The sequence below is a fragment of the Nothobranchius furzeri genome, chromosome 18, assembly GCF_043380555.1.
Source record: "Nothobranchius furzeri strain GRZ-AD chromosome 18, NfurGRZ-RIMD1, whole genome shotgun sequence".
Lineage (NCBI taxonomy): Eukaryota > Metazoa > Chordata > Actinopteri > Cyprinodontiformes > Nothobranchiidae > Nothobranchius > Nothobranchius furzeri.
This window is the reverse complement of record NC_091758.1, coordinates 20662507-20688967: the sequence shown is the minus strand read 5'-3', so window position 1 is coordinate 20688967 and position 26461 is coordinate 20662507. Positions and strand designations below refer to the sequence as shown.

General features: G+C 41.9%; 3 protein-coding genes across 4 annotated transcripts; 1 reads left to right on the top strand and 2 right to left on the bottom strand.

The window, feature by feature from the left end:
• The first annotated feature begins 200 nt into the window (after positions 1–200).
• adgrf3a (adhesion G protein-coupled receptor F3a) lies at positions 201–16528 on the top strand. Its single transcript, XM_015969538.3, has 18 exons — positions 201–2534; positions 4011–4065; positions 4139–4151; positions 4244–4375; positions 4486–4629; positions 4752–4858; positions 4935–4993; positions 5083–5207; positions 5277–5492; positions 7082–7321; positions 7402–7551; positions 8718–8829; positions 8968–9040; positions 9772–9948; positions 10139–11449; positions 11524–11565; positions 15160–15195; positions 15278–16528. Exons 1-18 carry the CDS (start codon positions 2329–2331, stop codon positions 15338–15340), a joined length of 3261 nt encoding a protein of 1086 aa, XP_015825024.3. The 5' UTR covers positions 201–2328; the 3' UTR covers positions 15341–16528.
• On the bottom strand, positions 15439–17917 carry LOC107391993 (ankyrin repeat domain-containing protein 66). The gene is made up of 3 exons (XM_015969539.3): positions 17639–17917; positions 16542–16770; positions 15439–16425 (listed from the first exon to the last, which is right to left on the bottom strand). The coding sequence occupies exons 1-3, from the start codon at positions 17880–17882 to the stop codon at positions 16245–16247; spliced, it is 654 nt and encodes a 217-aa protein (XP_015825025.3). The 5' UTR covers positions 17883–17917; the 3' UTR covers positions 15439–16244.
• A 1041-nt stretch (positions 17918–18958) lies between these two features.
• Positions 18959–26200, bottom strand: LOC107391990 (tudor domain-containing 6). Of its 2 annotated transcripts, none has more exons than XM_070547062.1 (4): positions 25879–26200; positions 21830–24801; positions 19226–19269; positions 18959–19070 (listed from the first exon to the last, which is right to left on the bottom strand). In XM_070547062.1, exons 2-3 carry the CDS (start codon positions 24767–24769, stop codon positions 19240–19242), a joined length of 2970 nt encoding a protein of 989 aa, XP_070403163.1. In that variant the 5' UTR covers positions 24770–24801; positions 25879–26200; the 3' UTR covers positions 18959–19070; positions 19226–19239. The 2 variants fall into 2 exon arrangements, with proteins under 2 accessions (XP_070403163.1, XP_054597738.2); XM_054741763.2 differs by having other exon boundaries at positions 25861–26199.
• Between the last annotated feature and the right edge of the window lie 261 nt (positions 26201–26461).

Below are 26461 nucleotides of genomic sequence, written 5' to 3'. Positions count from 1 at the left end.
TATTTATTACATCTCTACATCTAAACTGTGGTAATGCCACCCAAACATGGCAACAACATGAATATAATTCAATTCAAAAATACTTTATTAATCCCAGAGGGAAATTGATTGCTGTAGTAGTTCAGAATAATAATAATAATCAAGTCATCAAAGAGTTGTTGTATATTACGATGGCTGTTGGCAGGAAAGATCTCCAGTAGCGGTCAGTGCTGCAGCCAAACTGAAGAAGCCTCTGACTGAAGACACTCTTCCGTTGTCGGACAGTCTTGTGAAGAGAAAGCTCAGGGTTGTCCATCATTTTCTTGATTCTCTGGAGAATCCTTCTTTGCATGATCTCCTCCAGTGGTTCCACAGTCGTCCCCAGAACAGAACCAGCCTTTTTTATTAGGCTGTTGAGCCTTTTCAGGGCCCTGCTTCTGATGCTGCTACCCCAACAGACGATGGCTGAAGAGATTACACTCTCAACAACAGACTTGTAGAAGATCTGCAGCATCTTGTTACAGACATTGAAGGACCTAAGCGTCCTCAAACTAAGACTAAGTTAATTTAGAACTGAGATGAAAGTTTAGAGCGGTGCTTCTTATGTTGTCAAACTGAATGGTGAATTTGAAACAAATAGGTTTTTGTTGCATGTGGGTGTTTGCATGAGAGTGACGGGGAGAGGAAAAGGTCCATGCAAATCCGCTTTACTGTTGTGGAAAGTCCTAAAACCAGGTGTGTTTGTAAATAATGTTTTTGGGTTCATCCTTGCATATGACATCAGGAGAGCTTCTTATAGTTACTTCTAAAGTAAAAGACACACTCCAGTCACACTACTGGATGCTTTGTAACAAAAAACTGAAGTTAATCTGATGTTTACAGATTATCACTATAAAGGGATTTTTACTGTCTGCATCTGCTGGTGTAACATTTTAGCTTCATTATATTTTGTGTAGCATTCCCCTCGTGTGCCTCCCATTGACTTCCATTCAAACCACAGTTTTTGATCCTGTAACATCTGCAAAAAAAAGACAAGTCATGCATTCTGTGATATTACGGTTGAATTTTTGAGAAAAGTAGTCAAATTTGTCATTTTTACTGTTCACCACCAAAATCAGTCATTTCTCCGTTAGTGGCCCAGGCGAGAAACTCTACACATTTCTTTAGATCTGCTGTTTACATTGAACTCTAAACATCAACAGAACCTCAGACAAGTAAATAAAACACAGTGTCCCTCACTTACTGAACTTCAAATATAAACTAAACATCATAACATTTAAAGGTGCACTATGTAAGAATGAGGGAGGAATAACACCTTGTGGTCAAATTTGGTTACGAGTGAAGACGAGTCATAAACAGGAAGTTGATAAGTAGATGAATACATTTCACTGTAATATCAAGTTGTTTGTAATTGAAAAAGGAGCTTTCTTTAGCATTGTTAGCTGAATGTTAGCCTCTATCCTTCTTCACCCAGAGGAAAACAGAAAGGATACCGTTGCTTCCTAGGGGCATAAAAAAATTTCTGGGTCGCTCCTGTTTACTGACTTAGGCTTTTTACAAAACACTGCTGCGTTTTCTCCACTGGTGTCATATTGTAAATGCCAGCGCAGCAGCATTAGCTGGTACGGACTCGACAACACCGTGGGCTCACAGATTGTAAACAAAGACTATGTCCCTCTTTGGCCTTTTTCAAAGGAGAAAAACTGACAACCCCACAGAGCAGTGAATCTGTATTAATGCAGCCTTCCTTCCAACATGACTGAGACTGTTTTTTGATTATTTCTCTGAAAGATTCTTTCTTATAGTAGCTTTAAATTATAGAGGGAAACAAATAGCGGACAAGCATCTAACATCATAAAAAATGACTCGTATACTTTGGTGCATGTCTTTTTTAAGCTTGCTGATGTAATATTTTTTTCATAAATGCATAGATTTGATTCCCAACCATCTAATAATCTGTTTACTAAACTGCTCAGTCCTCACTGGGTTCTCATGGAGCTGGTCTCTAACTCCATCAGTCATCGGGCGAGATGTGAGAGACACCCTGATGGGTCTCCAGTCAACCTGAGAACCTGTGCATGCATGGAAAGAACATGCCAACTCCACACAGGTGGGATTTGAACCGGTGACCTTCTCACCAACTGCACCATTGTGCAGCTCTGCCTAGATATTTTGAATATAAATCAACATGTTACCAGAAGTACCCGGATGTGTTTTTCCCACAGCATATTTAGACTGCAGAGTAGATCTAAGTGAAGGTGTAACTGGAGTTATTTCACTTATCTTTGTGAATGTCGTGTTTCCTAAAGATGGAAATGAGATGAAAAATTCTGCTTCCTGACTACACTGATGGTTTTATCACACTATCAACAGGAAGGTGTTTGTTTTGAATGTAAAATTAGAGTCACTTTTGTGCCTTTTTTTTTTTTACTTTGCATGTGTGAGTTATGCCTCTCCTACCTGATAAGTGACTCAGACTCAGCGCTGCGGTCAGCTGGTGCACAGAGGTGCTTCTGGATGTTCGGCGATGCTGCAGTGATTATTCAGACACACGGGTGAGAGGATTTTATTTGTTGTTTCATGTTTATACTGATGCTGTGCAGTGGTTAGAGCTGTAGCAGCGAGAAGGTCCTGGGTTCACTTCTCGGCCTGGGATCTTTCTGCATGGAGTTTGCATGTTCTCCCTGTGCATGCGTGGGTTCTCTCCGGGTACTCCGGCTTCCTCCCACAGTCCAAAAACATGACTGTTAGGTTGATTGGTTTGTCCAAATTGTCCTCAGGTGTGTGTGTGTGTGCATGGTTGCTTGTCCTGTGTGTCTCTGTGTTGACCTGCGATAGACTGGCTCTCTGTCCAGGGTGTACCCCGCCTGATTGCCCATTGGCCGCAGGAGATAGCCCCCCCCCCCCCCACCCCCACCCCGCGACCCTACGTGGACAAGCGGGTTCAGAAAATGGATGGATGTTTATACTGATGTATTTTCTTTGTGTGTGTGAGAGAGAGATTAACGGCCAAAGGAGTTTCTGATTATAAGAAACAGACTTAAAACGAACATAAAATGTATGTTTTTACATTTTTAAAAATGCCCCATCTTTATAAACAAACATTCTTTTAGTCTAATAGGGTGACCCTAATATTTAAAAAACATGTTATTAAATTAGAAATCAATTATAACTAAAGTGAGGAATTTATAACAGTTGTTTAGATTTTCTTTAAATTTAAAAGTAAAAGTAGAAAATGCATGTTAAGAAGCCTTTATACAAATGTAAGCACATTCAAATAAAAAACAAATTCATTTAATAGTGAGTTGTATTTATTTCTAACATCTTTACACCTGTAGAATTATTTTTCACACCAGAGATTAGCGGTACCACACTAAAACCTAAAGGTTTTAGGAAAACCGGAATTTCAGGAGGTTTTGTTGTTGTACATAAGTAAAAACTGTAAAAAGGAAGTAAGGAACCACCGTCAGTGGTTTTACAGAAATTTGTTGCACAACAGACAAAAAAAATACTAATTTTGTTTTCTTCTTTTAAAAACACTTATTTGCATCAAATAAACACATAAGAGTCACCAAGGCAGCTCTGAAAACTTGCTTCCATACCTGTTTTATACGGCGCTGAACCGTGTGTTTGCAAGTAGATATGAAAATGTTCCTTAATGACACGAGCACTGCCGTGGAACAGTAGAGGCCGGTGTGCAGTCATAATTACCTCAGTTATGTTTCATTAATAAAGTTAATAAAGTTTATAAGTGGAATCAGTGTGCCGTAAGCCTTTCCAGCCTTGTGGAGGTCCACAATTTTGTCTTTTTCCAGCTCTTTGGTTGTGCCCATGGTAGCATTTTGATATTATTCATATATTTATATAAAATAAAAACCTTATTTATGCACTGATATAGTTTTAATTTTTTTAAAACACAATAAATGCATTTCCTGTTTTTCTCAATGAATTCTACAAACTTTGTTGAAGTGCAACTGCGTATTTGCTACTCCACTGAGTACATGTCTAAGTAAAATATGCATGTATTACAGGAGCAACATGCTGGTCTTCATATTCCTTTACACGCTGGGCATAAACATCTGCCAGGTTTGTGATCATCTCTAAGAATTGAAAATCACATCATTAAATTGATTAAAATCTTTATTTATTTATTTTATAGGCTACAAATAATGGTAAGTGATTTCTTCATTTGTGAAATTCGGCACCGTAATTTATGCATGACGTTATTCCTAAATACATTAGAATGGTTTGTTTTATGTTTCAGACAACTCGACACAAATGTATTATTACACCCTGACCGTAGACAAAAGTGTCTTTGAGTATTTACTAGGAAACCTTTCAACATATTCGAGCGTCTATGAGGACTCTGTAATCCAAGACCTCAAAATGACAACAAGTAAAGCTTTAAATTATTTAAAACTTTGACTTTTGAGTTTTTCTGATAAAATACATGATTAAAAGCATGCCTGATGGGTTTCATTCTCCCTGTTTTCTTTTTGTAACAAGCGTGTGAAAACGAAACAGTGTGTAGTTGTGCGTCGGGTCACAGGTGGAGCGACGCAGCTTGTATGTCCGCTTCTAAATGTTGTGGTGAGGCGCCATGTTCCCTCTCAGCAGCCTCAAATCTGATGTGTGTTTCAAACAGCACAGGTATTTATCATTAACTGTCTTTAAACACACACACACACACACACACACACACACACACGCTTCAGTGCATGCATCTGTTTGAAAAAACCACCTTAAACATCTATGTATTTGTATGTCTACAGTCGGCATCACGGGGAACATTACTTTGACCAACACATCCTATCAACAATGTCTGATGGATAAAACTTTGCAGCTGTTTAAGGATTGCGACAGTAGATTGTTACGTGAGGTGAAATCATTTACTTTTAAATAAACAGCAAATATAATCAGAAATCTTGAAATGACCTCAAAACTCTTGTTTTCAGATGAAAAGTGTTTTCAGTACCATAAGAGGATTTGACACTTTAAAAATCACACAGTACAGGTATTTGCGTTGTTTCCCAAAGAAAGGGTTTACACAAACGTCTGTTTTGGTTTTTGACAGAAACTTTGTGTTTTTACTTTTCACATTAGCGTCGGAAGCATTATCGCGACTTTTGCTATGACGATCGTCTCTGGTGTCAAATCTGCACAACTGCTCAACAGCTCGATCGTCTTGAACACTAATGTGAACGGTTATATGGATTTAGTGACGTCAGGTAATTACCTCTGGCAGTGGTTCCATCACTGCTGTTTGTTCATCTCTAACGATTTTCCTTTTTTTTTAGGGATCGTCCATCTAGAATTACCGGATCAACCCGTGCAGTATCACCAGTCTGTCAATATTTCCTGCATATCACAGGAGGATCTGGGATATAACCCGCAGTGGAATCTGAAATCAAATGGCCAAACATACCTGATTACCAATGGAACCGTTTCAAAAGTGGCTGTGCAACTCCAACAGAGCACAATCTCACTTAACAAAGTTGATGAGCTCTGGGAAGGTACATTTGTTTCAGCCACAGCTTTTAAACTGCAATTCCATTAACTACTCAGCGCAGCCCATCTCGATTCACTTGAGCTTGACACGGTTCAGTTGGTTTACTACTGAGATATGGCTCTAGTGGGTGTGCTAGTCACGGGGAGGGGGGGTTCGCGAATGTGAGGTGATCTGTATGACACGTATAAGCATAACTCAGCACTGCACAACAATGCTGGACATTCTACTGAGTTTCTGACTTTTTGTCAATCTCTGAACCTGGAAATGACTGCATGAGGCGAGGCAGCAGGCGGAAAATTCAGCAGCAGGCAGTGACTCCTCCCCCTAGCCAATCAAACCGATAGTTGTTGACGTCGCGTTTTCAGCCCGGCTTGGTTCACTTGGAATTACATCAAAGCAGGTACTGAAAAGTAACTCGGTACCCGTTACTGATGGAAATGTCGTTATGCTGAGTAGTTACCAAACAAATCCTGGCTTTAGATGCCTGGATGTGAAAGCCAGACAGAACCAGAATGTAGACTAAAGGCCTTTTTACACTATGGTCAGCTCATTCTGGGCCGGGTGGGGTCCTTGCATTTACATTGTGTTGTTTGTGCAGAGCCGATTGCTTTTTTCAGCTCTACTTCCTTGTGGTTCGTTTCGTGCTGAGCCGATCATACACACCCACCTATGGACTGATTGGCCAAATGAGGTTATGTCATTCTGACGCCTACCTACTAGTGGGAGCCTCTGATTGGTACGGGTAGAATCAGCCAGCGATGGCTTCCCTGCATGAGAGATTCATTAGCATTCTGGTTGCAGTAGGCTGGTGAAGGTTCTCAGTAATCCAAAGGGGTATGAATGAAGGCAACTGGACTTCTTTAGTTTCTTGAAGACGTTTCGCAGTTGGGTAAATGTCTAATGATTGACAGCCAACGGTAACTGGATGGTTTTGACTCTTTCCTTTGGATTTCATCAACAGTCAAGTTTTTTATTATTGATTCATTTAGTGTCCCCACTTATAGGCATCCTTACGTTAGCTGGAAATATAAACAAAATATTAAATGGCCTGTATCTGTATAGCGCCTTCTTAGGGTTCTGCAACCCTCCAAGGTGCTTTGCAACAAAATCAGTCATTCACCTATTCACACACACATTCACATGCTGGTGGGGATGAGCTACGCTGTAGCTAAAGCTGCCCTGGTGAGGGTGAGGCCACCAAGCACTGGCCACTAACCAACCCCTCCGACCACCACCAGCAAAATATTGAAGTGTAGATGTTGGAAGGAATGATTTAAAGTTGATATCTGCTGTGGATTTAATAACAGCAGGCTTAGTTACAACAGATCCTGGTCCTCGAGGGCCTCTGTCCAGTATGTTTTAGTGGTTTCTCTTCTCCAATGCACCTGATTTAAAGTTCCAGACAGATGACATCACATACAACACTCATTGTGAGCCTCACTGAACCCAGGTTTACCTTTTTTTTTTTTTTACTAACAATAACTCAAAGGGGTCCAAAATGTGCATCTATTTATTCAGAGATTCAAGTAAACCAATGATCATTTAACTAAAAACATTGACTTTAGCCCTCTTCATTGTTTGTCCTCTCCACAGGAGAGTATACATGTGTCTACATACAACAGAAAAACTCCACTACCATATACCACAAAGCCAACAAAACTATGAAAATTTGCCTCCAACCACAAATTACAGTTTCCACACAGCCAGCGTTTCCACGCTGCACCAGTAACACCGATGTGAAGGTGGTGACAGTTATTTGTGAAATACCCACAACCAATGAAAAGTATAACGTGACATGGTCACAGTACGCCTCACCTAAGGAGAACATTTCTGGTAAGAAAATCCTCCTGAATGGATCAATGTTTTAGATGAATCCTTGTGCATTTTCTGACATGCCTGTGTGACTCCTGCAGGAAGCAGAGTTCAAAAATATACAGCTACTAAAGTTGTAAGCTGTGACCGTGCAAGCACCGAGCCTTCAACGCTACCATTAGCACAGTGTGATTTTGTAAACACGTGCCAACAAAATGCATCTAAAAAGATCGCCTTCATCATGATTTACAGTACGTATGAGTTCAAGCCCAGGGTGGTATTCATTAATCCCTCCTGGTGTCCTTAATCATAATGAGATGTACTTTATTACTATATTATTATTTAAATAATCATGATGACCAGAGGGGTGGACTCGAGTCACATGACTTGGACTCGAGTCAGACTAGAGTCATTATTTTAGTGACTTCTGACTTGACTTGATAAAATCTATAAAGACTTACGACTAGACTCGGACATGAACGGCAATTACTTGCGACTTGAATTGACTTGCATCTGTTGACTTGAGCACATTTGATATTTTAGCACAAAAGTGGCACGACATGAACAAAAATCTGAGTGTGATCTTGTTCTGCTAAATGCAGCAACACTTTGTTTATAATCAATTTCAGTTGCACTTTCTGCTTGTTTGAGCAAATACACAAAGCTTTAAGAAGCTTTATTTCTGGAGTTTATTTATTATCATTGTCATTAAATTGAAGTTGGACAGATGACTTGATTATGACTTGAAAATTAAAAGTTAAGGACTTGGACTTGACTTGGAATTCCACATCATTGACTTTGGACTTGACTTGGACTTGGTTGTCTTTGACTTGGACTTGACTCGAGACTCGACTGTAAAGACTTGTGACTTGCAAAGCAGTGACTTGGTCTCACCTCTGATGACAACACTTTGCATAACGAAAGAGATCTCTATTGAATCTTTGCGTTGGCTTCAGTTACTAAAATACCAAATACAATTAATAAAATGATGTTTTATCTAAAGGTTTTTAAGGATTTTTTATCTATTAGTCATTAATGAAAATATTTATTTCATTATTTATTTGTGTCGTGTAGAGATGCTCCCCCTTCAAAACTTGCTTCTTTTTGTTTTCTCTTTTTAAAAAAGGGCTGAAAGTAAAAAGCTTCATAGATCATTTACGAAAACAAGACAATAATGACGAGTTTGTTGAGTCAGTGCTGAAATTGTTGTAGATTAGTTCCTATGGAGTGAATTTAAATAGCATCAATGATTCTGCAACTTTGGACACAGTCTTTCTGACATGAAGATCCTACATTTTTACAGAGCAATCATTTTTCTAAAGTTAATGTTGCTTACAGGATTTTCTGTTTGTTTTCTTTGCAACATGACTGCAAGAAACATAGAAACTTGGTTTTAACCTTTCTTCTCACCAAACAGCTGGTGACAAATACTGTGCAGGGGTTGATGACTGGGGGGACACCATGGTCGGATATACTGCAGTAATAAATTGTCAAAACCAGGCTGGAGTGAGAAGACGTTATTGCACAGGGTAAGAATGAGTCTTTTATCACCAGATAAAGCATTCAACTGTTTTTCTTTTACTCCGTGAAACCGTTAAAACACAAAAAATTGTCAGTTTTTTTGTTTTGTTTGTCTGTTCAGCCACTCATTTTATTATTCACTTTAGGGATGGAAAATGGCAGGATGAGGTGTCAGAGTGTGTGAATCAGGGCCTCTTCGATGTGTTGCAGAGTGCCATAGTACGTAAACCTTCGTTACATGTTAGCTTTTCTTCTTTTGAAAGAAATATCAGCTCATAATTGACCCATTTGTGTTAAAGGTGTGGTTCACTCATTTAATCAACACATTTACAGCAGTCTCAAGAAGGAATTAATGCCTTTTAAGTCATAGTCTGGGGAAAAAAAGCCCCAGTGCGCCTGTTTCAGGAACAAGAAGTGAGTCACATGATAGCTGAGCTTCAGATGACAGGATCTGGACTCATTTCCTGATATTTGGACATCTCGCTTCGGATTGGCTAACAGCAAAGCAACTCTACCCAAGTCGTTTGCTCTGCCACATTAACACAAGCCTGGAGTAGTTCTGCTTTGTGGTGGAGTTGATAATGCTAATGGTTAGCTTCTACTAGTTGAGATATCATCTGCTGTTTACTGGACACTAAAACAACATCCTTCCCTGTCATGAGGAAAGATGGGTGAGTCCATAAAGGTCAAGGGATGGCATGACTTAGACCTGTCAGGTTTGTCAAATCCTAAAGTTTCACCGTGTATTTATATATAGAAGCAAATGCAGGAGATAGATGTAGGAGACTATTTTCATGTTCAGCCTGCATGACAAACTCAGAGTGACTAATTATAACAATATAATAATAAATGGGTTTTCAGTGAACCACACCTTTAATACAAAACCTATATAAAGAAGTTATTGCAGACTATGTAGACCTAATCCTCACGAATGTTTCCTGTTTCTACAGATTAGTGACATCGGACTTGGCGCGCTGAATCTGAATGCTGAAGACGTATTTTCTCGCTTTCAGAATGTCACTAAGACATCAACATTAAACAGCTTTGCCAACATGAATACCTCGGTTCTAGTACTCAGCACCATGCAACCAAAGCTCACAAGTATAAGCAGTGGTTCAGCAATAGACGTGAGTATCACTGAACCGTGGTAGTTAAATGTGATCTATAGTTTAAAGTACTTTAAGTGGTTGATAACCGTAGCAGCTAACTTATTATGCCCTTTAAACTTTTAAAATAATTTTTATATTTGCACAGTACACACATCCAAACAGAGAATATGTGGTAAAGGCTGTTTAACTTGTTTTGTTTTTTTTCCAGAACTTTCTGGACTCATCCAGTAATTTGCTGAACGAGACTCTCGTGCAATCCTGGAATGCAAACTCTAATGACAGCTACTCATTGGCTAGTAAATTTTTGAATTCAGTTGAGAACTTAGTCAAGAAATCAAACACGACAGGGCTAATTAATAAATTGAATCTACAGGTATATACATGCAATGATCGCAGGTGCAACAACACTGTTTTTAATGTTAGCGTTAAAATTGACAGTTCAAGCACTGTGAAAACAATTGGGTACAAATCCCTGGACCAGCTTTTGCCTACTTCCAACGACAAGACACAGGTCAACAGCATAGTTGTGTCGACAACTACAGACACAAAACAAGATAACCCCATAATTGAAATGCTGTTTGACCTACATAAACCAAGGCCTCGCAATGTTGTGTTGCAGTGTGCCTTTTGGAACAATGAAACATGGTCAACAAGGGGGTGTATGTGGGGTGGCTCCAGCAATGAGGGACTCTGCACTTGCGATCATCTCTCCGCGTTTACCATTCTAATATCCAGTGATCCCATCAAAGTCCCAATGTTAGATCAGATAACTTCTGTTGGTCTGGGAATATCGGTAGTGTCACTCATCATCTGCCTTGTGATAGAACTGATTGTCTGGAGTGATGTTGTTAAGACAAACACTTTGTATTTGAGACATACTGCCCATGTGAACATTGCCTTGTGCTTGCTGGTTGCTAATGCATGTTTTTTAGCATCTTCCAACCCAGAAGGTCTTACAGACATATGGTGTAGAACATCTGTGGTGCTGAAGCATTTTTGTTACCTGGCCATGTTCTTCTGGATGCTGTGTCTTAGCATCACACTCCTCCACCAAGCAGTTTTCTTGTTCCATAAAGTGAGCAAGAGGAACTACCTGCGGTTCTCGTTGGTCCTGGGCTATGGTTTCCCCTTTATTATTGTTTTTGTCACGTTTCTTAGCTACAGCGCAGGAGCTCAAGGTTTGTACTACTCCTCAGATACCTGCTGGCTGGTTTATAAAGGCCTTCTGCAGGGCTCCTATTATACGTTTGTCATTCCAGTAGGCATAATCATTTTTGTCAATGTGTTCTCCATGGTGGTGGTAATTATGAAGCTTTTAAGTGCCCACCATCAACATGCAGACGCATCACAGGAAAGGGAGAAAGCAGCAGCCAAAACGGTGTTGAGGGCGGTTATCCTGCTGACCCCAATCTTTGGCGTGACATGGGTTTTTGGATTAGCTGTGGAGATTTTCGACCTCACAGATGGACCTCTGGCTCTAGCGATCAATTACCTCTTTGTCATTCTAAACGCCTTTCAGGTACAGTCAATATCTAATTTAGCAAAACACCTCAAACGGCAACAGAAATAAAGTAAACTTTCCTTAAATTGCAGGGCTTGTTCATTTTGTTGACCTCGTACTTGTGTGACAAAATGGTAAGTTCATATTTTTTTAAAGGTGTGGAACACATTTTTTTATTATGTCTGATTATAATCAGTCACTCTTTTTCATGCAGGCTGAACATGAAAATAGTCTCCTACATCTATTTCCTGCTTTAGCTTCTGATAGAAAATAGACAGTCAAACGCTAGGATCAGAAAATTCTGACAGATCTACGTCACGCTGTCACTTAACATTCATGGGCTCACCCACCTTGACTCACGACGGGGAAGGCTGTTGTTGGCTTAGCGTCCCGAAAACAGCAGAGAACGTCTCGGCTAGTAGACGCTAACTGTTAGCATTAGCAAGTCCACCACATAGCAGAATTCCTCCAGGCTTGTGCTATTTGTGGAGATAAAACATCAACGCAACAAAGCAAACGGTCATGTTACTGTTATCCAATCAGAAGCAAGATGTCCAAATATCAGGAAATAAGACTCCAAAGCCTGCCATCTGAAGCTCAGCTCTGGTGTGGCTCACTTCTACTTCCTGAAATTGGTGCAGCTGAGCTTTTATTCCCCCGAGTATGACTTACAAGGCATTCACTCCTACTTGAGACCATTGCAAATGTATTGATTAAACAATTGCTCCAAACCTTTAAAGATGCCAAATATTAATACAGATGAACAATGTTCTACTGCAGTGGGTCTCAAACATTTTAGCAACACCAATAGAAGGTCTTCGAGCCCAATTCTGGCTTCTTGTGACATTGTGGCTGATTTAAATTTACAGAACCAAGTTTGAACACTGTGTGTTGGGGTTTACCCCGTGGGACGTGAGGGTAGCTTCCCTGTGCCTTCAGGTCGGGGAACGGGTCCTGACTGTTGTTTGTGCTTATGGGCCAAATATCAGTTCAGAGTACCCACCCTTTTTGGAGTCCCAGGGACGAATGCTAGATAGTGCTCCGTCAGGGGACTCTGTTGTCTTGCTGGGGGACTTCAATGCTCACGTGGGCAATGACAGCATGACCTGGAAGGGTGTGATTGGAAGGAACGGCCCGCCTGATCTGAACTCGAGTGGTGTTTCGTTATTGGACTTCTGTGCAAGCCGCAGTTTTGCCATAGCGAACGCCATGTTCGAACATAAGGATGCCGATCGGTACACTTGGTACCAGGGCAGCCTAGGTCACAGGTCGATGATAGACTTTGTAGTCGTATCATCTGACCTGCGGCCGAATGTTTTGGACACCCGAGTGAAGAGAGGAGTGGAGCTGTCAACTGATCACCACCTGGTGGTGAGTTGGATCAGATGGCAGGGGAAGATGCCGCATAGACCTGGCAGACCCAAACACATAGCGAGGTGCTGCTGGGAACGCCTGGCAGAAGGACCTGTCAAGACGGTCTTCAACTCCCACAACCGGCAGAGCTTTGACCACGTCCCGAGAGCAGTGGGGGGACATTGACTCCGAGTGGGCCTTGTTCCACTCTGTGATTGTTGAGGCAGCTAGCTGTGGTCGTAAGGTGGCTGGTGCCAGTCGTGGTGGCAACCCCCGTACCCGCTGGTGGACACCAGAGGTTCGGGGAGCCATCAGGCTGAAGAAAGAGGCCTACAGGGCGTGGCTGGTCTGTGGGTCTCTGGGGGCTGCAGACAGGTACCGGATAGCCAAGCGGGGTGCAGCAGTGGCAGTTGCCGAGGCTAAATCTCGGGTGTGGGAAGAGTTTGGTGAGGCCATGGAGAAAGACTATCGATCGGCTCCAAAGAGGTTCTGGCAAACTGTCCAGCGCCTCAGGAGAGGAAGGCAGCAACTCGCTCACACTGTTTACAGTGGGGACGGGGAGCTGATGACGTCAACTGGGGTTATAGTCGGATGGTGGAAGGAATACTTTGAGGAGCTCCTCAATCCCACCTACGCGCATTCCGAAGAGGAACCAGAGCCGGGAGACCTGGAGATGGACTCTCCAATCTCTGGGGCAGAAGTTGCTGAGGTAGTCAAACAACTACACAGCGGCGGAGCCCCGGGAGCGGATGAGATGCGTCCTGGGTATCTCAAGGCTATGGATGTTGTAGGGTTGTCGTGGTTGACACGTCTCTGCAACATTGCGTGGTCATCGAGGGCAGTTCCTGTGGAGTGGCAGACCGGGGTGGTGGTCCCCATCTTTAAGAAGGGCGACCTGAGGGTGTGTTCCAACAATAGGGGGATCACACTCCTCAGCCTCCCTGGAAAGGTCTACTCCAAGGTACTGGAGAGGAGGGTCAGATAAATAGTTGAATCTCAGATTGAGGAGGAGCAATGTGGTTTTCGTCCTGCCGTGGAACTGTGGACCAGCTCTATACCCTTGCAAGGGTGACGGAGGGGGCATGGGAGTTTACCCAACCAATCCACATGTGTTTTGTGGATTTGGAGAAGGCTTATGACCGTGTCCCCAGGGGCACCCTGTCGGGGACGCTCCAGGAGTATGGGGTGGGTGGCTTTCTGTTAAGGGCCATTTAGTCCCTTTACCAGAGGAGTGTGAGTTTGGTCCGCATAGCCGGTAGTAAGTCGGACCTGTTCCCGGTGAGGGTTGGACTCCGCATGGGCTGTCCTTTGTCACCGGTTCTGTTCATTACCTTTATGGACAGAATTTCTAGGTGCAGCCGTGGTGTGGAGTGTGTCGAGTTTGGTGGCAGGAGAATCCCGTGTCTGCTTTTTGCGGATGATGTGGTCCTCCTAGCTTCATCCAGCTCTGACCTTTAGCTCTTGCTGGGTAGGTTCACGGCCGAGTGTGAAGCGGCTGGGATGAGGATCAGCACCTCCAAATCTGAGACCATGGTTCTCGACCGGAAAAGGGTGGCTTGCCAACTCCGGGTCGTGAGAGAGGTCCTACCTCAAGTGGAGGAGTTTAAGTATCTCTTGGTCTTGTTCACGAGTGAGGGTAGGAGGGATTGGGAGATCTATAGGCGGATTGGTTCGGCGTCTGCAGTGATGTGGACGCTGAACCGATCTGTCGTGGTGAAGAGGGAGCTGAGCCAGAAAGCCAGGCTCTCGATTTACCGGTCGATCTACGTCCCAATCCTCACCTATGGTCATGAGCTTTGGGTAATGACCGAAAGAACAAGATCGCGGATACAAGCGGCCGAAATGAGTTTCCTCCGTAGGGTGGCTGGGCTCAGCCTTAGAGATAGGGTGAGGAGCTTGGACATTCGGGAGGGACTCGAAGTAGAACCGCTGCTCCTCTGGATCGAAAGGAGTTAGTTGAGGTGGTTTGGGCATCTGGTCAGGATGCCTCCTGGACACCTCCCTGGGGAAGTGTTTCGGGCATGTCCTGTCGGCAGGAGGCCCCCGGGTCGACCCAGGACGCATTGGAGAGGTCACATCTCCAATCTGGTCCGGGAACGCCTTGGGGTCCTGCCGGAGGAGCTGGTGGAGGTGGCCGGGGAGAGGACGGTCTGGAGCTCCCTAGTTGGGATGCTACCCCCGCGACCCGGACCCGGATAAGCAGAGGAAGACGACGACGACAAGGTTTAGGTTTGAACACAGCTGCCCATTTATTTTGAATGAATAGCTGTGTCCAAACTTTTCACTGGTACTGAATTTAAAACTCTACATTATAATAAAAAACTAAACAAACTGGTTGTAGCATCCTTACAGCTGTTTTATCCTGATTCCGACAGACCCGTGATGCACTGATGAAGTTCTTCAAGAAGACAGTAAGTGATCCATCACTAGATTTGTTTGCTTGCAAACTACAATGAGGAATGTTAACCTCACACCTTTTCCTCTGATCTCCAGACTCCAGCAGTCTCCAGCATGAGTGAAAGCACCACAAAGTTAGAAACATCATTCAGGAAATAAAATCACGCCAAGTGATGACAAACCAGCTATTGCACGTAAAACTGTTTACGTAAAATTGCCTAAAGAAATACATTTAAAATGATACATTTACTCTGATGCGATTGCTTGACTGTCAGTCATACATTTTTATTGCACATTAATCATGCTAAAACATATATTTATCTGTCTTTTGCTTTTTATATACATTAGTGACATCTGAGGCTTCCTGTGCAGAGTGGGTATGCACCTTCCCATGCAAAACTCCAAATGTATCAATAATAAAAATGACATATGAAAAGTGTGCAGCTCCAGGCTGAATGGCCCAGTCAGCTCTGAACTGAGTCATATCAGTTGTGTGGGATGAGATTATCTGTATGGCTCTTCCAAATTCCCATAAAAGGCAGTTAAACATTAAACATAATTTGCTGCGATAGCCAGTGATGTGACTGGAGCCATCGGCTGCACACATATAACTTAAGAATGGCATCACACGGTGAAAATATTTACTGAAAACACTCATTCGCTCAAATTGGATAAAACGATTGTGCGAAAGTGACCTGATTTAATGAACGAATCTTTCGTTCTAACGAACTGAGGAACTACCTGTCTTCTGCTGTTCTCTTCATTCCCACAGATACACATGATTTTTAATTGTGCAGATAATAATTAGACATGTAGGACTTGTGTGCATCTATTTGCATGTTTAAATTTGCAAGAATATATGTGAAGATGAGATTCCTGGTATTCACTAGCGTGTGCTCACTTTCATTCGTCTGAATTTGTTTGTGCATATACCGTTTTCTCGATCTAAGCTGTCTTTGCACATGAGGCCCCAGATCTTAATAAGTTAGATGACGCTATTTACAGATGTCATATGAATGAGGTTATATTGTGTTGCATGTTTTAATTCACACATTAGCAGAAACTATAGTGCAAGTTTTAAATGATTATCAAACTTTGTTTTGTAAATTTTCTTATTTTTGCTCTCAGTAGTCCAGTTATTCTCCCTTTCTTTACTTCGTTCTGCCCATTCTTCATCTGTGTCATCCATTGAAATACCTTCTTGAGCTGCTTTTTTGCGGTAGGCCTGACACTCTGTCTCTGCTCTACAACAAACAAAAACAGGACGGTTTATTAACTGTGATGAATAAATATATATATACATAAACATAATGAAATGCTTATTGTATTAAAGATGGAAGAAACTGGGCTTGAGTCATACTTTTTGAGGAACTGAACACAACCTCGGTGTCCATATATTTCGGCCAACCTCACTGGTTTTTCCCTACAGCAGTCCTCCTTGTCCATTGGTGCGTGGACAGAGTGCAGCAGTTGCAGCACAGCCAGCTGGCCGGCTTCTGCAGCAAAGTGGACTGGAGTCCATCCGTGCTCCGTCTTAAGACACGGTCTGGCGCCGTGTTCCACGAGGATCCTCACAACCTCTGTGTGTCCTAAAAAGTACAACATAGTAAATTTGTGGCCATAAGAACACGGGCTCTTAACTTTTCTAAGTATTCTGTGAGTATCCCGTAAGGCTAGTGCAATAATGTCCATGTGGATATCATTAGACTCTCTCCTTAAAACAAAGATTTTAGGGATTAAAGCCTCACCCCTAAACACTTATCTACCATCACAACTACCAAACTGATTAATCTGGTGGCAACAACGTCCACAGGGACCACAACAACCCATCATAGATGATGCCTTATGAGGTTTTCTTCAGAGGCAAAAAAGACACCCAGAATTAGACAGGTGGTTATAATATGACATAAGGACAGGAGACATCGTCTGAAAATGACAGGATCAAAAATGTGTTTGATTTGTTAAACATCGGTAGGAAGTCTAATCCTCGTTTATTTATTTTTATTTGAGTCATTTAGACATTTTTACAGTTATAAAAAAGCTTGTACTTTTTAAAAAATGTATTTAACTTCATTTTCTTTGTTTTTATTTTACCTGCTGGTGGGTGGAGTATATACTACTACTACTACTAGATAAGCACGTCATTATAAAACTGCTTTAAGGATAGAATATCAAACCAATAAATACAGTAATGATGAATTTTATTTAGTCATTTAAAGCAACATCTTGAGATTCAGTCACACTGAACAAATGCCAGTTTAATTTTCACTTTGTTTTTAGATGTCTCGTTTTTCTGAATTAAGACTGACTCAAAGAGAACCATTGAGGTTTTTCGAAATAGAATATGTTTTGTTTATAGTCCTTCCTATGCCTAACAGGCAGAGGGACCAGAGGAACAGGAGTAACCGAAACAGAGCTGCGGTCTAGCAGAAGCTACATGCTAGACTAGCTAGCTACCTTTAGCTGCTGCCCAGTGGAGCGGTGTCTTGTCGCCCCAGTCGATGTCCCTCTGGTTCGGGTTGTACTTCTGAGCCAGGAGCTTTTTAACGTTGCCAATATTTCCAGCTGCTGCCGCCTGATGCAGCTCTGTCATGTCGCTTACGTCGTTGCCTAGCAACAGCTCATCCAACGTGACCGACGCTTTAACCCGAGCTCGTGAGCAGCAACGCTGCGGCCTGCTGGACCAGTAGAAGAATGACATGGTGGGCCTGAATCTTTCTAGATAATATTGTAACGATAGTTTAGCAAATTATTGCAATAATCTTTCACCAACATTTAATTAAACAGGCATCAACACACGTTACTGGAATATTGGAAATGTTGGCAAAGTAAAACGGAAATTTATTGTACTTAAAATGACCAGTGTCATTTATACTAAAGTCAAGAGGAATCCTGGCCTGCCTGCAGCACCTGTCCTAAATTGCTGTAGGAGCACACTTTCCCCATCTGTAAGCCTCTCTCCATCAGTAGCAGCTTTAAAATCCAGGTCGAAGCCCCACTTTTATGGGTTGGCTTTTAACTCTCTGGATTAGATGTTGAACTTTTACACGATTTTATGGTTTTTACTTGTTGGTTTTAACTGTCTGTTGATTTGATCGGTTTTAATTTGTTACTGTGCAGCACTTTGGTATGATGCCTCCTGCCTGTAAGGGGCTCTATAAATAAAGGTGATTATACAGGGAGCATTTAGGTAATAGAGAGGTTTGCAAGTCTTTTATTCTTGAACTTAAGCCCACATGGTACTCATCAGTCTGTGACAACTTTTGTTTAAAACTTGCAGATTTTGCTTGTGGGACAATTACTAAACATTTGTAAAAAAAATTAAAAAGATACTAAATTTTAAAGCTATCAATTTTATTTCTTTTCAACTGTCCAGATCTGTCAGATTCAAAGTGAAAGACGATTTAATCTGTCAGATAATGAACATTCATTCTGATAATCACTCCACATTTTTCAAATAAAAATTTTTGTGACAAGAATTTACCAGAAGTCAATTTGTTTTTGCTTCATAAAGCTGGACAGTTAAGATTTTGGTGAAAAATACATGAAATAATGAATTAATACTAAAGTCCTAAATACAACAGATGTCTATTTGTCCAGTCTGAAACAATCCAGCCTAAAATAAATACATTTTTATACAGATCATTGTACAAATCAAACTGTTCCCAGTGAACCAAAAGTTTGTTTTTATTTCACTCAAAAAAAAAAAAAACATTTCAGCCTGGAAAAAATTGTAACAGTTTTTGATGCTCACCCAAACAAATACTCATAAGAATATTTTTGATCCATATAGAAAAATCCTTTATTTTAATAGTAACATTTTTTAAAACAGACAAGCATTAATGTATTTAGAAAATTAAGACCAATCACAATTTTGCTTCATCAGGACCTGAAAGAAAAAAAAATCAAATCAGTCTCAAAACTCTGGTAATTATTAAGTCTTTGTTGCAATAACCCAAGTTTCTGATAGGTTAATTTAAAACTATTTGATTAAAAAAAATCATTTTAAAATAGGAGACAAGGGGAAATACAAGTTAAGCCTACCATTCTTTTCAACATCAGGATGAGTTAGGCTTCATCTTGGGCCACTAAAAATGAGACATGAGTTAAAATTAAAAAACAACAAACTGTCTTAAAGGGAACTCCGGCTATGAGGACGTGTATGCCCTAATAAGCCACAAGTTTTCTGTTGTACCAAACTATGCTAGAAACACACAAAATATTGCTGTTTATAAAACTATAATATTTAGCACACTTTCTGAAATACGTAGGACGCCATGTTTTCCGCACGCAATGCACTCTGGGGGCGATGACGTATATTGGTTGCACTTGGAAGAATAACTATTGACGCTAGTGTTTGTTTACGCGCTCACCGTATTTATAATTAAGTAAAATGCCACATTGTGCTGCTTTTGGATGTAATTTCCAGTCAGAGGGCAACAAGGGGAGTGATGTGAGTTAACACAGCTTTCCCACAGGCAAGAAGAGGAGAAAGCAGTGGGAAGATGCCTGTGGACGGACACAACTTCCCAAAGATCCGCGGCTGTGTTCCCAACATTTTTCTCCTGATGCGTTTGAGGCTTATAGTCGACCAAAACTAATTAAAGAGCTCACCAGAGCAGCTGGGCATAAGAGAAGGCAGAAACTAAATGCTTTACCGACCATTTTCCCACACAAGGAGCCTAAACACCCTCGGAGAGACAAGAGACACTGGATGCTCTCTCGAGCCGACAACCCGCTCCTGCAGCTGCCGCTTCTGTCATGTTGGGCAAGAAATCACTTAAATATGAGCTGCCTGACACAGAGAAGTAGACCAAAAGCCCCTCACTAGCTAGACATCATGCCAAGATCCGAAGAAATTCAAGAACAAATGAGAACAAAAGTAATTGAGATCTATCTGGTAATGGTTATAAAGCCATTTCTAAAGTTTTGGGACTCCAGCGAACCACAGTGAGAGCCATTATCCACAAATGGCAACAACATGGAACAGTGGTGAACCTTCCCAGGAGTGAGCGGCCAACCAAAATTACCCCAAGAGCACAGAGACAACTCATCCGAGAGGTCACAAAAGACCCCAGGACAACTTCTACGGAACTGCAGGCCTCACTTGCCTCAATTAAGGTCAGTGTTCACGACTCCACCATAAGAAAGAGACTGGGCAAAAATGACCTGCATGGCAGATTTTCAAGACTAAACCACTGTTAAGCAAAAAGAATATTAGGGCTCGTCTCAATTTTGCTAAGAAACATCTCAATGGTTGCCAAGATTTTTGGGAAAATACCTTGTGGCCTGATGAGACAAAAGTTGAACTTTTTGGAAGGCAAATGTCCCGTTCCATCTGGCGTAGAAGTAACGCAGCATTTCAGACAAAGAACATCATACCAACAGTAAAATATGGTGGTGGTAGTGTGATGGTCTGGGGTTGTTTTACTGCTTCAGGAACTGGAAGGCTTGCTGTGATAAATGGAACCATGAATTCTACTGTCTACCAAAACATCCTGAAGGAGAACATCTGACCATCTGTTCATCAACTAAAGCTGAAGCGATCTTGGGTGCTGCAGCAGGACAATGACCCAAAACACAAAAGCAAATCTACCTCTGAATGGCTGAAGAACAACAAAAGGAAGACTTTGGAGTGGCCTAGTCAACGTCCTGACCTGAATCCTATTGAGATGTTATGGCAGGACCTTAAAAAGGCGGTTCATGCTAGAAAACCCTCAAATAAAGCTGAATTACAACAATTCTGCAAAGATGAGAGGGCCAAAAGTCCTCCAGAGCGCTGTAAAAGACTTGTAGCAAGTTTTCACAAATGCTTGATTGCAGTTATTGCTGCTAAGGGAGGCCCAACCAGTTATTAGGTTCAGGGGGCAATTACTTTTTCACACAGGGCAATGTAGGTTTGGATTTTGTTCTCTCCCTAAATAATAAAAACCATCATTTGAAAACTTCACTTTGTGTTTACTTGTGTTATCTTTGACTAATGGTTAAATGTGTTTGATGATCAGAAACATTTTGTGTGACAAACATGCAAAAGAATAAGAAATCAGGAAGGGGGCAAATAGTTTTCACACCACTGTATAAAGCACACAACGGCACTGGATGCTAAAATTCTCCAAAATCATTCATAATTGAATAAGATTGATCACACAATAGCTTACCGTTAACTTCTGCTGACAAAAATATGAGCTCTTAACACTCTCCCTCTCAGTTACCATGGAGACGCATTTGCTGCACACACACACCACCGGTTTTGTCCTGCACTTGCTTCATCCCGCCCTTCTTGCTCTTCATTTTGAAGCTCGTTTTGTGAAACATCGTCAGTGATGTCCTCATTAATGTTTCACTCTGCTTCAAATTGAAAAGGCTGAACAGATGACATGTTTATGTCGCTGAACAGTCACAACAGGGTCCCAAAGCGGGCCGGTGCAACTGAGGTACAACCAAATGACGTCACTACCCAGAGAGCATTGCGACGCTAACAACAATGGCGACCTACGAGTTAAACTATTTTAACACATTTTATAAAAATGAAGACATTAAGGTTTTTTACGCCACTTTAATATAACTGATAATAACATTTATCTTTTAAGAACTACAAAGTTTTGTAACCTGGGTTCCTTTTAAAATCCCAAACTATACTTTACTAACCTGCTTCCAGGCGAACTGGCCTTCCACATCCAACGGTCTCCAGTATTTCTTCATCAGCGTATTCACAACCACTCCTTCACACTCCATTTGAACTTCATATTGAGGAATTTCCATCTCTGAATGTTCCTCCATATCCAACACAGTCACTTTAAGGGGTTTGTCAACCAGAAGCTTGTAGAACTCGTCATAAGCTGTGTCATCCCAGGAGCCTTTGGACTTCTCAAATCCACTTAGACGACACAAAAAGGCTTGAGGACTCATCTCCATTAGACTTTTGGGCAATGCTCTTACATTCTTAATGTCCACTTCAGCCTCATTTCCATAGTCAACAAACAGAACACGGAGGGTTTCCCCTTCCTTCTGCATAACTTGAGCTCTGTACCACTGGTCATCTTGGGAAAACAGAGCAAGACATGGACTGCCCGATTCAAGACTTTGAGGGAACATCACATCCTGGTCTTCCTGTCCAAACTCCTGAGCAAGCTGAGACACTTTGTGTAGATCATCTGTGGTATTTGAAAACTGACACCAGAAGAAATCTGGTTCAGCAATACAAGATGCATACACCGTTTCTGTAATTTTTCTGGATATCATAAGGTCTTTAAAGTCCATTTTATTAGAAGCCTCTTTAGACTCACAAAGTTGTTTCATGCTGCTCTGCTCTTGATCATCCTGGATTGAGTCAGTAGTTGAAGGATTTTCTGGTCTTGCCATGTCTTCTGTAACTGGTTCCCAGTATTTTAGCATCACTGCATTTATATTTACTCCTTCATGGTCAACATCTACTGAATACTGAGGAACTGTAATCTCTGGATGGTCCCTCATGGTGTGAATGGTCAGTTTAAGAGGTTTGTTGATCAGAACATTATAGAAGTTGTCATAAGCTTCATCAGTCCAGCAGCCTTTGGACTCATCAAATCCACTCAAAGAACACAAAAAGGCCTGAGAGGTTGTCTCCAGTAGACTCTGGGGCAGAGGTCTCACATTTCTGACATCAACTTCAGCTTCATTTCCATAGTCGACAAACAGGACACGGAGTGTTTCGTCGTCTTTCTGAAGAATCTGAGCTCTGTACCACTGGTTGTCTTGGGAAAACAGAGCAAGACACGGACCGCCAATGTTGAGACTCTTAGGGATCATTGCATCCTGCTTTTCCTGTCCAGCTTTGTGAGCAAGCTGAGACACTTTGTCCAGATCCTCTGTGTTGGAAAACTGACACCAAAAGAAACTGGGTCCTGCAATACAAGATGCATACACCATTTCAGTTTTCCCATTGGACTTCTTTGGATCTGTGAGCAGGTCTATATTCTTGAAAGCTTTTTTACACACACTAAGAGAATCACCACTTTTTAATGGTTGACCCCAGATCTTCTGTAGACTTTCAATGCAAGAAATTTGGACATCAACTGTTTCACCTACAGCAAATGTGCCGTCATCGCAAGCATTTTGCAACAAACTTGTTGAAAGATGCCCATTGCTGTGTAGCAGAGGGTCAAGAACTTGAGAACATCCACTCCTGCCACTGTCCACTTGTTCTGTTGCATTTGGCCTCGTTTTTTCTTCCAGATCACAAACTCCATTGGTTTGATTTTGTAGGTTTAATAGTTTTTTTTCCTCCAACGAAAGGGAAGATGAGGATTCCTTCTGGTCATTTAAACCTTTTCCAGACTCAGATGATGATACAAGTCCTGCTTTTTCAAGAATAACATCATTGATGCATTCAGCATTTGCTCCATACAGAGCAACATAATAGACATCTTGAGGTTTGTCGTAATCTTCAATCCTCGCCACCAGTGTTTTATCAAGGAGCATCGACTTTACCTCATCAGTCTCATCTGCAGTCCACTTTTTGAGGTTTGCCTTTACTCCACTCAGGGAACAATGATAGGTGAAAACTGGCATTTTTAGGAATCTTCCAAGGAGTGGTCTGATGCCTTCAGCTTCAACTAGTTCAGGTTTTCCTTCATCCACATGAAAGACTTCCACAACATCCTCTCCATTCACCACGTTTTGCTTTAGTAGAGAGCGGTGCCACCTGCCATCAGCACCCCTGGTTGCACATGGATCCCCGCAGCTCTGGGGATGAGCTTCTCTAAAATCTGAGCTCTCTTCATAATGCTGGTGGATCTGATCAGACAGCAGTTCTACAGCTTTGGAAAAAACAAAGGGTATGCAAGAAATATTGAGTGGATCAAATACTTCCGTCACTTTCACAGTTTCATAAATGTTTGTCGTCAGCTCGGGATAAAAGTATTGGTCATGATGAGGAAGTTGGCACCGGATATCTAGCTCTAGTTCCTGTGGTAAACAAAGGGATCCAGACGATTTTCCACTTTCACAAAGATGTCTCTGCACAACTTCTAGAAATTCATCAACTTTAATCTTCTTCGCAGCTCCAAGCTTACACATGTGCTTGGAAATGATTGGCATCTCAAGGAGAATGATCCTATCTGGCTTAATTATGTACCGAACCAGTCCTTTGAACCTCTTCCCTGGCAAACACATCAAAAACTTGGTGACAGTTTCAGGCCACTCATTTTGAAGGGAGATGACATTTGCAAGGATACAAAGTTCGATTTTAGGAGGGAATTGAAAACTGTCATTCTTGCCCCATGCTAAAGCTGCACTCGTGGTGACATGTGATTCTCCTTGGTCAATCAGAAAAACATTGTAGGTTTCATTTTGAATGGACACAATTTGAGCTCTGTGCCAAACGTCCGTGACACAAACAAGACAGGTGTCTCCAGGTTTTCCTTCTGATCCATAAAACTTTCTCTGGGGAATCTGAATTTCCTCCCTCTTCTGCTCATAAATGTGCTTCCTTCCATCATCCACACTGACCCATAATTCTACCAGACCATGACGGGATTTTAGATTTACTTTGTTGATGAGAACAGGAACCTCTGACCCTGGTGTAGGAAGTCCAGGAATTGAAGACATCGTTATGACTGAAGCTCAAATATACCTGCAAACTGAAAAGATAAATGTTAATGTTTGAGAAAATATGGTTAGAAATAAACTTTTTCACATCATACCTAATTCCCCTCAGTATGTTTTTTTGTTAACCTGGTAGAGTTGGTCTGCTTATCGGGTTTCTAATTAAATACATTTTGAAATTTACATTTTTCAAACTTACAACGATGGATGTAATTTTTCCTCTAAAGTTTTGTCCCCTGCACTTTTTACCGTCCAAAAATTATATTACGTTATATTAAGAAGACACAGGTTGAGCACTAGGACCAAGCGGAAAACAGCCGTTTCAACGCATGCATGGGGAGAACATAACTCCACACAAAAAGGCTGCAGAAGGGTTTTGAACCAGCAACCTTCCTGCTGCGAGACAACTTGATCACAAGACCGCTCGCATTGGAACCGTGCAAAGCTGCAGGAGCCAACTCGGAGAGCATGGGGTCCTGCTGCGAACCTGCAACGTCTCCCAGGACACAGAGGAATTTCACGCCCATCGACCGAGAATGGGGCAACATAACTCGTGGAGAAAAAACCTCACAGCCCTGAGGACAGGGACGAGAAGCAGACTTTCGCCTAGCGCAGAGTCCAACACGGCGCTCATGGCGAGACACAGGGAAGAAGAGAAAGAGCATGAAGCAGAAAGCTTAAAGAGCCATGAAAAGGTAGTGCTCTGTAAGCGAACGCTTACTGGAAGGCAGCAGAATCAACACCAGCAAGCAAGCTAACTTTTCTATAGCATAGCTAACAAGTTTCTTTGTGTTATAGGTGAAGAGAAAAACGCCATGCCGGGGACGCCGGGGCTTGTAGGTGGAGGGCAGGGCCACGACCCATCATGCTCTTGCCTTTACGTGCCTGATTAGACGTGTCTTCAGTCAGGCCACACCCGGGCGTGATGTCCCATTCCTTCATTGTACCGAGTGAATTGACTGAAAGTGAACTTTTGGCTTGATCTCCCGAGCGCGCTTGCATCGCACACTCATAGCCTACAGCTACTTGTTTTTGTAGCGCATACAAACACACAACGTCAACCCCTGCGCCTCCTTTCCATAATTTTTACTCACCGTGTCAGATGAACACACCTCATTCCTCCATGTTCCACTTGGAATTCATTAGTCCAATGTGTGGCGCCGCCGGATCACGTGACCTTTTAAACGTCTCGTAGAACATTTCCCTCAAACTTTTTTATGTATTTAAGTCGTTTTCCACTACAATTCTGTGCTTTGACGCAGGATATTTATTTTTAAATGTTTTTTTTTTTTCAAGAAAACGTTTGAAACGAGTTACCCTCCCCCCAGGTAGGCCGTGAGCCAATCACAGCGCGCTCTGAGTTCCGTGTTCAGACCGGTTCAGACTGTAGAAAGGTTCAGATCAGATCCGAACTGTCATTTGATACAAGTGGATTCCGCCGTCTGACTAGGAAGTGTGGAAGGGTTGTTCCTAGTGATGGGTAGATGAAGCCATCGCATGAAGCGTTTCAGCACATTCCCCAAATAGTATTGGTACTGTGTCGACACAGTGCTGCTGTTTTGCTCTATAGTGACACCTACTGGACTTTAAACATCACTGCAGGCAACATACTGGAGACACAACAGACACTGATTCAATGACCTAATCATCCTTGTATACACTGTAAGCTATTGTAGGCCTACTTCATATGGTATT

What these genes read in the sequence shown, in the direction of transcription:
- adgrf3a (XM_015969538.3), top strand. Translation starts at nt 2,329, where the DNA reads ATGGTTTTATCACACTATCAACAGGAAGGTGTTTGTTTTGAATGTAAA. An exon ending in GTGATTATTCAGACACACGG is followed by an intron (nt 2,535 to 4,010) that starts GTGAGAGGATTT and finishes CATGTATTACAG; the next exon opens with GAGCAACATGCTGGTCTTCA. An exon ending in TGAAGTTCTTCAAGAAGACA is followed by an intron (nt 15,196 to 15,277) that starts GTAAGTGATCCA and finishes TCTGATCTCCAG; the next exon opens with ACTCCAGCAGTCTCCAGCAT.
- LOC107391993 (XM_015969539.3), bottom strand. Translation starts at nt 17,882, where the DNA reads ATGTCATTCTTCTACTGGTCCAGCAGGCCGCAGCGTTGCTGCTCACGA. An exon ending in CCACTGGGCAGCAGCTAAAG is followed by an intron (nt 16,771 to 17,638) that starts GTAGCTAGCTAG and finishes TGTACTTTTTAG; the next exon opens with GACACACAGAGGTTGTGAGG. An exon ending in TGTGTTCAGTTCCTCAAAAA is followed by an intron (nt 16,426 to 16,541) that starts GTATGACTCAAG and finishes TGTTTGTTGTAG; the next exon opens with AGCAGAGACAGAGTGTCAGG.
- LOC107391990 (XM_070547062.1), bottom strand. Translation starts at nt 24,769, where the DNA reads ATGTCTTCAATTCCTGGACTTCCTACACCAGGGTCAGAGGTTCCTGTT. An exon ending in GCCAGTTCGCCTGGAAGCAG is followed by an intron (nt 19,270 to 21,829) that starts GTTAGTAAAGTA and finishes TCTCATTTTTAG; the next exon opens with TGGCCCAAGATGAAGCCTAA.